General features: G+C 40.8%; 1 protein-coding gene across 8 annotated transcripts in view; it reads left to right on the forward strand.

Moving 5' to 3' along the window:
* MAP3K4 (mitogen-activated protein kinase kinase kinase 4) overlaps positions 1 to 12,459 on the forward strand; it is a 113,348-nt gene that overhangs the window by 61,892 nt on the left and 38,997 nt on the right. For all 8 annotated transcript variants that reach the window (XR_006299101.1, XR_006299102.1, XM_043592701.1 and 5 more), the window contains exons 4-5: positions 7,628 to 7,870; positions 10,152 to 10,298. Coding sequence is in view for 6 of the 8 variants with exons in the window: in XM_043592701.1 (XP_043448636.1) it covers positions 7,628 to 7,870; positions 10,152 to 10,298 (390 nt within the window). In the remaining 2 variants the exon portion in view is untranslated. The remainder of the gene's footprint in view (positions 1 to 7,627; positions 7,871 to 10,151; positions 10,299 to 12,459) is intronic.

Consider the following 12,459-nt stretch of genomic DNA (forward strand, 5'->3'; position numbering starts at 1 on the left):
CGTGTTAGTGCTTTCATTCTCTTTGGATAAATACACAGAAGTGAAATTTGCAGATCAGATGGTGGTAGGTCTATTTTTAATTTTTTGAGGAACATCCATATACTGTTTTCCATGGTGGCTGCATCAATTTACATCCCCACCGACAGTGCACAAGCCTTCCCTTTCCTCCACATCCTCGCCAACACTTGTTACTTCTTATCCTTTTGGTAATAGCCATTCAATAAGTGTGAGGTGATATCTTATTGTGGTTTTGTTTTGCATTTCCCTGATGATTATAACCACGTCACTCTTAAGGGACACTTAACTTTTAATAGTGCAGCCAAGAGTATTGTGTACATTCCCCTTTATAAATTTACTTCATTGTTCTTGTAAGAATGATTAATTGAAATGGAATTGTGAGCTCACTGTGCATGCACATTTAAATCTTTGATAGACACTGCCAACTTGCCCTTCAAAATGGCTTTATTCATGTTTACTTTACCTGACAGTGGAGGAGAAATCCCATTAGTCCTCAGTTTTGCAACCATGATCAGTAAAAACTGTAATTTCCCTTTAGTCTTTTCATTCTCCTCACTTTTAGTGACATTGAGCCCGTTGTCAAGTTTATAGGCTGCATATATGTCTTCTTTGAATTTTCTTTTTCCTCATTTTATTCATTTTCTATTTTTATTATTATAATCTCGATCTGTTGGAGTTATTTATATTTTATGGATATTATTCATTTTTTATTATGGCTATACATCTTTTTTTCAAACTGTCTTTTAACTTGTTTATGATGTTTTTCCCTACACAGAAACTTAAAATTTTTATTATAGCCTTCATCACCTTATTTTGTGTGTAGTCAAAGTTTATAAAACATTCTGTATTTTTTCCTAATTGTTTTTACATAGTTCAGGAAAATTTTGTTAAGAAAAATACTAAACCCATGTAAAACTAGACCGAATAATACCATGAATACCTTTGAATCTGTATCCCAGCACAGTGGTTATTAACTCCTGGCCAGTACCTACTGCCACTCCACACTTCCTCCATCATTTTGAAGAAAAGCTCAGGGATCATCGTATTTTATACATTTCTCTGAAGGAAGAAGGCCTGTTCTAGAAATGTACCGCAGTCCCATTGTCACACCTAAAAGGTAGCATTAACTCCTGTGATCATCAAAGATCAAGTTAATGTTCATATTTTGATTGTGTCATAGTTGTCTTGGTTTTCTTTGAAAAACATTTAACAATTTAAATCATCAGTTTTCGAATATCCATCACACAAGGTAACAGTTCGTTATATTTCTTAAGTGTAAGTCCCCCTCCCTTTTTTTTGCCATATGTTTATTGAACAACCTGGGCCTTTTACCCTGTGGAGTCTCCCACAGTCTGAATTTTGGTAAATGGACCTACAGGTGTCCTATTATGTGTTTCTTTTTCTCTTTGTTCTGTGTAAAGTGACTGTAAGGTCTAGTGGCTTGATCAGATTCAGGATTTCTTGATTGATTGGTTGATTAATGGCATTAATACTACTTCATCGGGACACATAGAATGTATGACTGTCTCTCTGAGACGTTCCCATCCTTAGGGAACAGCCCTTTGGGGATATGCCCTCAAATTACTGTGTTTTAAAGATGCTTGAATAATTCTTCATGGTTATGCCACCAACTGGACATGTATTTAGATTCTCTTCTTTTTTTGGCTATATATTTAAAATAACAGCTGTATTGAGACAGAGTTCACATACCATGATATTCACCATTTTGAAGTGTTGAGTTCAGGGGTTTTTAGTGTATTCAGGGCCGTGTAATCATCAGCGCCACGTAACCTGGGAACATCTTCAGCATCCCCGTGCGAGGCCCGCGACCAGTTAGCTGCCACCTCCAGTCTTTCCACCCGCCACCTGCAGCCCTGAGCAACCCCTTACCTGTTTTCTGTCTCTTTGTATTTGCCTATTCTGGCCATTTCCTGTAAATGGAATCCTCTAGTGGTCTCTCAGGATTGGCTTTTTTCACGCCACCCACGTTGTGGTTGTATCAATGCGCCATTCGTCTGTGTGGCTGAATAATACCCACTCGAATGTGGGTATCCCACATTTTCTTCACCCACTCAGAGATCTCTTATGTGTATTTTTTATTTTTAGGTTTTGCTTTTTAACCTTAATTTTGCAAGAGTTATGAGAAATGCTTTAAGAGAAAAATCTATGGAATAATATATTTTCAAGGAAATCTGATTTCTCTGATAAAGGTATTACGCTTTAAGATTATGTTTTATTCTTCCATTTTCTAATATAAGCTGTGTATGCAGTTTTCTTTATTTACTTTTAATATATGGCAAGTGTATTTTTACCCCTTAAGGTTATACTTACATTAATATCTTTGTATAATATACTTACTGCTCTCTCTCGCCCCAACATTTTTTTTAATGTTTATTTATTTTAGAGAGAGACAGAGGGTGAGTGGGCGAGGGGCAGAGAGAGAGAGGGAGACACAATCTGAAGCAGGCTCCAGGCTCCGTGCTGTCAGCACAGAGCCCGACACGGAACTTGAACTCATGAACCGGGAGATCATGACCTGAGCTGAAGTCGGACACTTGACCTGAGCCACCCAGGTGCCCCAGCCCAACATTTTTTTTGTTGTTATCTGTGGGTTCTCAACTATGAGGATATTGGAATTACCCTTTTTTTTAAACCCAGGTTGTCATTTGAAGTAATTTTTCTTTTACGTCCAGTGAAATGCTAAGAAATTGCATATGCCCGCCCCCCACCCCCGGCCCCCCAGATTGTGATCCTTGCGGTGTTTCAACAGTATAGCCGTTACTGACCACACTTTCTCCCTTACATTATCCCCTCCTTTCAGCTCTCGGGGAGTATGTGTGTGAGTTTCGATAGACAGAGAGAAGTAGATAGAGATTGAGGTTTAGATACAAAGTTTTTGGCTTTTTTTTTTAATTTTTGAGACTCATGTTTTGATTTTTGTTAATGGTCTCCTGAGTCATTTTGTTCCATAGTAGTCCTCAGCAGGGGTTCACAAAGACAGCGTTTTCTGTGTTCTTGAATTTTCCAAACAGTTTGTGGCATTTACTCTTGCAAGTCTGTTTGGCTATAAAATCTTTGGCCTATATTTTCTTTCCTTGAAGAAGTTTGATATATATAATGCTTTTGTCTTTTGGCCTGCAGCATGGAGGTTGGGAAGTCTGATGACAATACATTTTTGTTTCTACTTGTAAGACCTTTGTTCACCTGTATTATTTATTTATTTATAACCTGGAGGCCCAAAGGATCGTTGTGTTGTTGTTGTTGTTGTTTTCTTTTTCTTCAAACTCCAACTAGTTTACTTGGTGTTGGTTTTTCCACATTGGTATTTTTGAATACATGGTGCCATTTTAATATATTATTTCAGGTTTTGTTTGGTTTTTATCTGTTTTTTTTTTTTTTAATTTCAAGTGAATTTCTTATTGTTTTAACTTTTTTCTGTTTCATTGATTTGGTTTTCTTCTCTGGGAACCACTGCTGTATATGTTTTGGACCTACTTTCCCTCTCTTCTCTGTCCCTTTATTTCAAATCTTCTTTTCTCTTTTCTTTTCTTTTCTTTTCTTTTCTTTTCTTTTCTTTTCTTCTCTTTTGTTTTCTTTTCTTTCTGATACATAACATTTTCTTCATTTTTACCTCCTGTTTCTGTGAAGCCATGATCTGTTCTGTTTGTGTTCATGTTCCTGCTAGTTTGTTTTCTGTTTTTGAAATGATGAAAAATTATCTTCTGAGTACTATCACTTTGAGTCCTTCTAATTTTAATTTATGTTGTTCTTTTATATCTTCTGTGGTTTTCTTAATTTCTTTCAGCATTTTTTTTTTGAAAATTGGGCCACAGCTCTGTTTAGTGGGTGTGTCTTTCTGGCAGGTTTTCTTTGTCCGTAAAGTGGTTCAGCTCTTTCTTTCTCTGCTTAATAACCTTGCATGGGTTCCAGCCCTAGTGGGTTCTAGTGCTGTCCTTTCCTCTTGCTCTTTTTTAAACATTTGTTTTCATGGACTTTAAGGAAAGAGAGAGTTCAGAACGTGTTTAGGTTTATAGCTTTGAGCTTCTCCTTCTGAACTGCAAAAAAATACAGTCTTTCTTTTGAGATCTTCTGGCTGTGTTCCCCTCCCACTGCTGGACCCTCTCGCTCCTTTACGTCTCCTGTAGTTTGCAGGTCAGTTGGATTTTACTTTAGCAGGTTTGTCCTGGAAGAAGATTTTAGCGGATAGTTTTTAAGAGTCTGGGGAGCCTAAACCGCTTCGGCCCCTTCAGACGTATTACAACGTTTTCACTTTACTTGTGAATCTGGGCCCAAATTGCTTTCTTCTCACTGAAGTCCTCAATGGAAGCAGTGAGCTTTCTATCGAATGGTCCTTGGTGACTGTGGAATTTGCCTCTTTAGGCCCATCAGACACCCTGGTAATCCCCTGGGTTTCCCCTGCACAAGTGCTGATCCTGCAGGGTCCGGAACAGGTCATTTCTCCCCATCTCTTCTACTTTGGACTTCACGGCAATACCTCATCACCAAGTTGTATTGGACGTGTGTCTTGTTGTCCTAGTTCTGTCTGTTCTTATGGGGGAACTAAGGGAAATCAAAATCCTGCTGCCACCACTGTCTTTCCAGAATCCCTGTTATTATGTTGACTGCCTAACTGGTCAACAGTTAGAAATGACTGGTCATTTCGACGGCCTAAAATGACAATTTCATATGGTTTAACCTAATGTATAGCTCTGTGTTTAGGTTTTAGTACGTTTGGAGTCTTTCCAAATATGTATGTTCAAAACATATTTTTATACTTACACTAATACATACTTTGGTTTCTCATATCAGGCAAGAATTTCTAAACAGCCACATAATTAAAAAAATGGTTAATTGTGACAGCATGAGGTCTAGTTATAGAGGGAGGTAAGGAGGTAATTTTTCAATTTTCTAGAACATTAGATTATCCATTGTCCAACTGTTTCAGCTGCTGCCTTTTTTATGTATTAAATTATGGATAATTAGATATGTTTCTCTGCTGATCTGTTTACAGTACTTTTCTATTTTACATAAAGTAGTTTCATTAGTAAGGTCTGCCATTGTGTGGGGCAATTCTTCCCATTAATTCTTTAAAAAACATTTTTTTTTATTAAAAAAAATTTTTTTTTAACGTTTATTCGTTAATGAGAGAGAGAGACATAGCATGAGCAGGGGAAGGGCAGAGAGAGGGGGAGACACAGAATCCGAAGCAGGCTCTGGGACCTGAGCTGTCAGCACAAAGCCCGACGTGGGGCTCGAACTCACAAAGCGTGAGATCATGACCTGAGCTGAAGTCAGATGCTTAACCAACTGAGCCACCCAGGTGCCCCGTTCCCATTAATTCTTTAAAAAAAATTTCTGGGCTGCTTTTATTTTTGTACATTACTTTCTTCCACATGAGTTTTATTGAATGAGTTTATTAATCCACACAAAAGGTCAGTGAGATTATGATTTGTAGTTACATTGCATTTTTATTGATGTCTGTGTACGATGGAGTCAGCCCAGTTTGCCTGAATTGATCACAGATTTTATACCATATTTAACCCTGTATTTCTCACTGGAGGTAATAATAAATGAAGGAAATAATAACAAATAGTGCCATTCTTGCACTTTATTGCCCCTTTCCAGGTTTTTTTTTCTCATATGTTTTTTTTGTTTTTAATTCAAATACTCCTTTCTAGAACTTGCATTATAGTCTTTAACCGAGTTATCATCCTGGAGTTGTATCTGCCTGTGTAGATTCTGCTAATTTCATGGCTTCTCACTTCCTTGGGTATTTTGTCTTAGGATCTTTATTTGGATTTAATTTTCATTTGATTAGACCTTACTATACTTCCTCAGGGTTTTTTTTAGTGAAGATAAAGGAATTGTACTTAGAGTTCTTCCTTATCTAAATAGGTTTCTTCCTTCTTCACGTTAGTGGTACCTTGACTGTGCAAACAGCCCTCTCCATCTCCTGTTCTTTCTGCACTCATGTGATTCTTACGTTAAGCTCCTAGATCTGACTCCCGTGTCTCTATTTTTCGCCCAAAATTTCTGTTTCTTTTTCTTTTGCTCTTTGTTACAGCGATAATTTCTGTAGTTACTGCCTAAGTTATTAATTTTTATCACATTCATTCTGTTCTTACTGCCTTTATTGAATTTATTATAGAAGTCTTGGTTTGTTAAATTGTTTTTCCAGAGGACTGTAATGAGATCTTGCAGTAGAGTAGAGTATTTTATGGTTCTCTCTGTTTCCTACCTGAAATCAGTGTCAGCTGTTCTGATTCTTCACCTGGGTTTCCTTAAAGTTGCCACTTCCTCTTCAGTGCTCAGTAGTTTTTTAACGCCTGCTCCTCCTTGGACAGGGATTGACCCGCCATGCACCACCAGGAGGAACACGTTTTCCCAGCAGCTGTGTGGGTCTGGCCGTTGAGTCTCCCAGGCGGTGTTCTCTTGCACTGTGGACAAGTAGGGATTGTTCTCTTTCCCGGCGAGCTTGCAGCATGTGGGTAAACGGACTGGGACGCTAGGGAATGCCAAAAGAATTCTTTAGAATTTTATCATGGAAAGTTTGCGGAATTTCATAGAGCTTTACATCAGCCTTTGATCTGGTACCACTCTCTGCACCAGAGAAAAACAAGCATTTATATTGCCTAAAGCTTTTAAACAGACATGTCTTAACCCTAACCACGTTTATCACATTTTAAAAATGATGCACTATTTTAAATACTCTGGCCTGTTACAGAAAACTAAAGCATGTGTTAATTTAAAGGCAGAAATCTGTGTTGAGCATGAAAGGATATGTGCAGAGGAGACGAGTTAAGAGTTCAGTAAAGGACAGGGAACGTAGATAGGAATGACGTTGAGGCAGAATAGTTCTAATTGGTGACGTTTTAAATTGAAGAGAAATTGAGGTTTTCAAATTTTGTTGGCCTCTGTTTTGTCAATAAAAGGAGAAATGAAGGTCTTTGGATCTGATTGGTCAGGGTGATGTTGCCAGAAGTTTAAGAACGGTGGGGAAGCTCCAAACTCCCTTGTTTTATGAGGAACAGCATAAGGCATTGGATGGAGTAACTGTAAGAAAGGGGAGTGACACTGAGATTCCCAGGGGTATCAAATAACATTTGAGTGGGACCAGCCAGGTCAAGTTTAGAAATTTTGTATATAGCTGGGGAGAGCAACGGACAGAGGAATTGGTAGAATCAGCTAGTTTTTATGTTTATGTAAATGGCTCCCTGGTAATCTTTCTCAGATTTTAATAATTTCTGGTTTTCTCAGTCTAGAGATAGTTGTGGATAGTACTGTATCTAACCCTAAAAGTAAAGTGTTGTAATCAGTTTAAGTATGATGATAAAATTTGTGATGAAAATGATGAACTTGGTAGTTTTTCCACTATGCTTTTTTGATAAAAATGTCATAGTTTGGTATTAGTTCTTGTTAGGATTTTCTGTTACTTTTAGAACTGCTTGGGTCTATGTTAAACATGTTGAATTCTTCTAAAGATTATCTTACCTGTAAAATTGTGATTTTTGTAGGTTTGCCAGCAAATTATAGGGAATAATAGTTACAACCACAACCATAGCACCTCCTTTTGTATGCTCTTGTAACTTTTGTTGAATTTTTGTTCTAGTTTTCCGAATTTCCAGACCCCATGTGGGGTTCAGATTATGTGCAGTTATCCAGGACGCCATGTTCCTCGGAGCAGAAATGCAGCACTGTGTCGTGGGATGAACTCCAGTCCATGGACTTGCCCTCATTCGAACCTGCCTTCCTGGTCCTCTGTCGAGTCCTTCTGAATGTCATACATGAGTGTCTGAAGTTAAGATTGGAGCAGAGGCCTGCTGGAGAACCGTCTCTCTTGAGTATTAAGCAGGTCTGTTTCCAAGACTGATTAAAAAAAGTCAGCAATTATTATGCTATTCTACAGGCTTATAGTCTTTATTTTGAGGATTTTTTAAAATTGTTGCAAATAGCGAAAAATGAGTGCATGTTGGTGTAGTTAAGCTGCTCTTTTTAGGGTAATTTCAAACGTTCTTTGCGTGTAGTCCTCAAAGAGAAGACTGTGGTTCGCCTTCCTGCCATCACTTTCTTGTTCCGGAAGGATATAGAAGGATGGTGGTGGAATGGCGTAGCCTCCCAACATTAGCCGTTGAAGGCTGGGAGCTTAAAATTCACTCAGGAGAAGTAGTTTAAGTTCCTTACACTTATTTTCTTGTCCGAGTGAAGCTACCTGCAAACAGATCATTCATTGTCTTTAGAGTGTGCAGCTGGGAGATGTTTGGACTCTTTGCTCGTGTAGACAGTTGCATGGTTTAAATAGTAATGACAGCTTCTGCTTTCTTGTTTTTTATCAATTTTGGATGGGATTTTCTAGGGAGTTTGATACTCCACAGGTGACAGGAAGGGCTGGAAGCAGTTGTATCTAGCACGGTGAATGCTGGTGAGTGTTTGTATTCGTACTTTATGGTATTAACTATACGGATATCCACTATACAAGATAAATAATTCCGACTGGGGGAGGAGGGAAGGTATGTTTTTGTCAACTGTGCTTGTCTGTCCCCTGGGGATGGAAGGGGGATGATGGGATGGCACCTGGGGACAAGCACAGGTCATCGGATAGGCACAGAATAGGACTTGACTTTGGTGGTGTGGCTCCGAGAAGGCATGACTCATTGTTGTTGCCGCTTGGGTTCCTGGGTTCCTGGGTTCCTGGGTTCCTGCCCAGCACCGGCCAGAGAGTGTTCTTCTCTCCCTCACTCTGCTGCTCACTGCCTGCTGTGGCCGTGGCCGTGCCTCTCACTTGTCCACCTGTTGCAGTGGTAATTTAGCAGGCTTTAGCAGGCCTGGGTATATACTGACTTCCTTTCTCACAAAACGGATGTTCAGGAATATAACCTGGTAAAAACAAGGCAGAGTTTACTTTTTGCTAGTGGGGCTCTTATGAAGATGAAACAGTAGTTTACGTTAAAATGTTTTTAAAAATAAAAAAACAAAACTTAGATGAATGTAGTATTGCTAGAATCAAAATAAAACAAGTTTTGGCTTAGATCATTCAAAGATTCGGTTATAAGCACCTAAGTGACATCTTTAACCGAGAAATGTACATCTGAACAGAACAGCTTTTAGTAGATGTCGCTCTAGCCGTGGCTCCCTGATAGTGAGTAATTACTTTTAGAACCGTGTGAAAGGGAATTTATGTGTATAAAGGCAATCTGTACTAATTTTGGAATATTTGACAAGTACAGAAAATGATGCAGACAAAATGAGAATTATCCTATGATCCTGCCCCTCAGAGTGGACCACTGTAACTATTTCGGTGTATTTGTGTCCACCTGTTCATCCCACACATGCAAGTAAAAGAAAAGGAGATGAGTTTTTACCCTTAAATATTGTTCAAAAAAAGATTTCAGCTGGCTAAAGCAGTGCTCTGCTATCTAGGTACATCGTATTTATGGAATCCCCATTGCTTTAAGCAATACTGTGATAATCTAGCGAGATGCCGTGATGGAAGGGCTGGAGGGCCAGTGACCTCATCCCGTCTCTCTCCCTCCTGTCCCGCTGCCTCCTGGGCCTAGTGTGTGGGGTCACTCATCTGTTTGTTTAGTTTTGTTTTCCCTTGACCTCTATTTTCATCAAATTGATCTTAGGTTTCATTTTTGTGATTATTAGAGGCTTCTGATGGTAAAGGCCACAAATCACGTAGTTACTGTACTAAATTACCGCAAAGATTGTCGTGCCCTGTGGTATGTAGGTGTATTTGAATCTTTACTATGTTTTTGGTTAAAAATAAGCAGTTTCATTAGGAGAGTTTTCTATCCATTGTCTTCTATGATGCAAAATCGTAGAAAAATAGACCTTACTGTGTGGGATGTCTCTTCTGTATAACTTTATTTGTAGGGGAACGTATTGTCACAAATCGGCGTTTGCCTGTCTGGTACTCTCTCTGTGTATTCATGCTGTAATAGTAAATACTTATTTTCGGTTTTTTGTTCCTAATCAAGACTGCTAAGATATGTATATGAACGGAGCTGATAAAGAATTGGAAACACTTTAGGACTTTGAGACTTCTTGAGGATTTAGGTGGGAGGTGTGTGGGCTGACAGATGGCGCGGCCCTGGTGTGCGACGTCACAGAAGGTGTGTGTGTTCCCGCAGCTGGTGAGGGAGTGTAAGGAGGTGCTGAAGGGCGGCCTTCTGATGAAGCAGTACTACCAGTTCATGCTGCACGAGGTTCTGGACGACCTGGAGAAGACCGACTGCAACATCGATGCCTTCGAGGAGGACCTGCACAAAATGCTGATGGTGAGGCCCAGCGGGGGGTTTCTCAGCTGCACTGGGGGGGGGGAGGGGGGGAGGGCGGGGGGCGGGGAGAGGGAGGAAGAGGGAGAGGGAGGGGGCAGTCTTTAACCTGATTCTTTTCATCTAGTATTGGATTACGTTTGTGTCTCCTAAATCCACGTTTTAAAAAACACTCAAGGGTTTTTGCGTTAGAATTTTTGGCGAAGCTTACCCTATTTTGTTAACTGTAAGACTCTTCATCTTAGAGCAGAACGGCCCAGAAATGGAGTCATAGTCTGGTCCTATTTTATTGAGCCATCTGTCCTCAGCTGTTCTGCAATGCGTGGCCGGCGCTACGACTGAGAAGACAGTAGTGACAGTTAGAGGCTCCTAGTCTGGCTGGGCCCTGGGCGTGAGCGCTAGGTGCCTGGGCGGGATTCTGAAATGCGGTGGCCACTTGGAGACGGGTCACCTAAATTAGCTTGGGGACGTGTGGGAGCCAGAGTTCGCTGAGGAACTGGGCCCATTTGAAGAATTACAGTGGGATTTGGCAGGAGCAGACCTGCCCAGAGGAGCTCCCCAGTCCTTACACCATGTGTGTTGTGCGCACGCACACACGTTGTAACCCCTGTCCTGTTGCTCCGATTATTCGCCCCTGGTGGGCGTATCCTTTTACCTTAGGTGCCCATTTAAGATTTACTTGCAAGGTTTGCTTTTCTCTGGAAGCTTTATCTGACAATTTCAGTCTTTAACGTGCCTCTGTCGACACCTTCTCTGAACTCTACGCAGTCATGGTTAGAGCTGTGCGGTGAAATATGCAATGATACACCATTCCTCTGCTCTCAGGTTTCCCAGACTACTGAAAGCGTCATCAGCCAGCGGCTGTAGCCTGGAGTTACTTTGTCTTCCATGATGTCTGGTAGAGGATAGTGTGTAGCCAGTACCTGTTGGATTGAGTCGGGCCTATGCACAGGTGATTCTGTAACCTGGCAGGTTGATGAAACAATACAAGAATGACCATGCTTGTGGGCATATTATTTGGGGAAGGTTTTCAAGACATATTTTGCATGCCGTTTCGCTGTGTCCTGTGTCAGAGTGGCTGCAGCATCTCCAGGTACCACACCCACTTTCTAGGCTAGAAGAAAAGAGAAGGGCAGAAGGGGAAAAGTGCCCTTGCCAGCTAAGTCCAGAGCAGTGAACGCTCTCCTGGAAGCCACACCCACCACATTTCCTCTGCATCGTATTGATCAAACCTATGGGGTGGCCTCTTGACTGTGGCAGAGGCTGTGGATTCAAATGTTTAGCTTTCCAGTTGCTACAGCAGAAGGTTAGAAAGGGGGCACCTGGGTGGCTCAGTCAGTTGAGTGTCCGACTTCGGCTCAGGTCATGGTCTCGTGGTCTGTGTGTTTGAGCCCCGCGTCAGGCTCTGTGCTGACAGCTCGGAGCCTGGAGCCTGCTTTGGATTCTGTGTCTCCCTCTCTCTGCCCATCCCCTGCTAGCGCTCTGTCTCTCTCTCTCTCTCTCTCTCTCTCTCTCTCTCTCTCTCTCTCTCTGTCAAAAATAAATAAACATTAAAAAAAAATAAGAAGGTGGCTAGGAGGGGGACTTATAATATCTGGTGCATTACAAGAAAGAATTTTGAGTTTGAAATTATTTCTTAATTGGGGTGAATGCATAAAAGACCAGAGTGTGTAGCCTGGCTACATTTTGAAATACAGTGTATTTCTTAGGTCAGAAAAGTCTTTATCATTGAAAAGTCATGATAAAAAAACAAATGCAAATTATTTTTTCTCTTTCTCTCAATGGATGGTTAAACCAGGAGTTTAAAAAGACAAAAAGCTTCCCAAACTGTCTTTGGTGGTTTCACAAAGGCACACACAGCAAGCACCCTTATCAGTGCGGTCACTGAGGCAGGAAGGGTAAGAGGCAGGTGGGCAGGGTGTGCCCTCGGGCCATTCAGTGTCGGAATCCGGAGTCCGCGGTGTGCCTGTGGGATATCTGAAGGCCAGGTGAAGGGAATACCCAAATTCGCAGCAGCTCCTCAGAGCTCTAAGTACTTAGGACTTTGTTTTGGTTTTGCTACAATGATCTGTGTGAGACAAGATCTCCCTTAGTTTCATCTCCATGACTTCACAGATGAAGAGCTGGAAGTTATCAGTGGTTTTAAACGTGTGCCCGAAGTGCG

This window comes from Prionailurus bengalensis, chromosome B2 (genome assembly GCF_016509475.1).
Source record: "Prionailurus bengalensis isolate Pbe53 chromosome B2, Fcat_Pben_1.1_paternal_pri, whole genome shotgun sequence".
Classification (NCBI taxonomy): domain Eukaryota; kingdom Metazoa; phylum Chordata; class Mammalia; order Carnivora; family Felidae; genus Prionailurus; species Prionailurus bengalensis.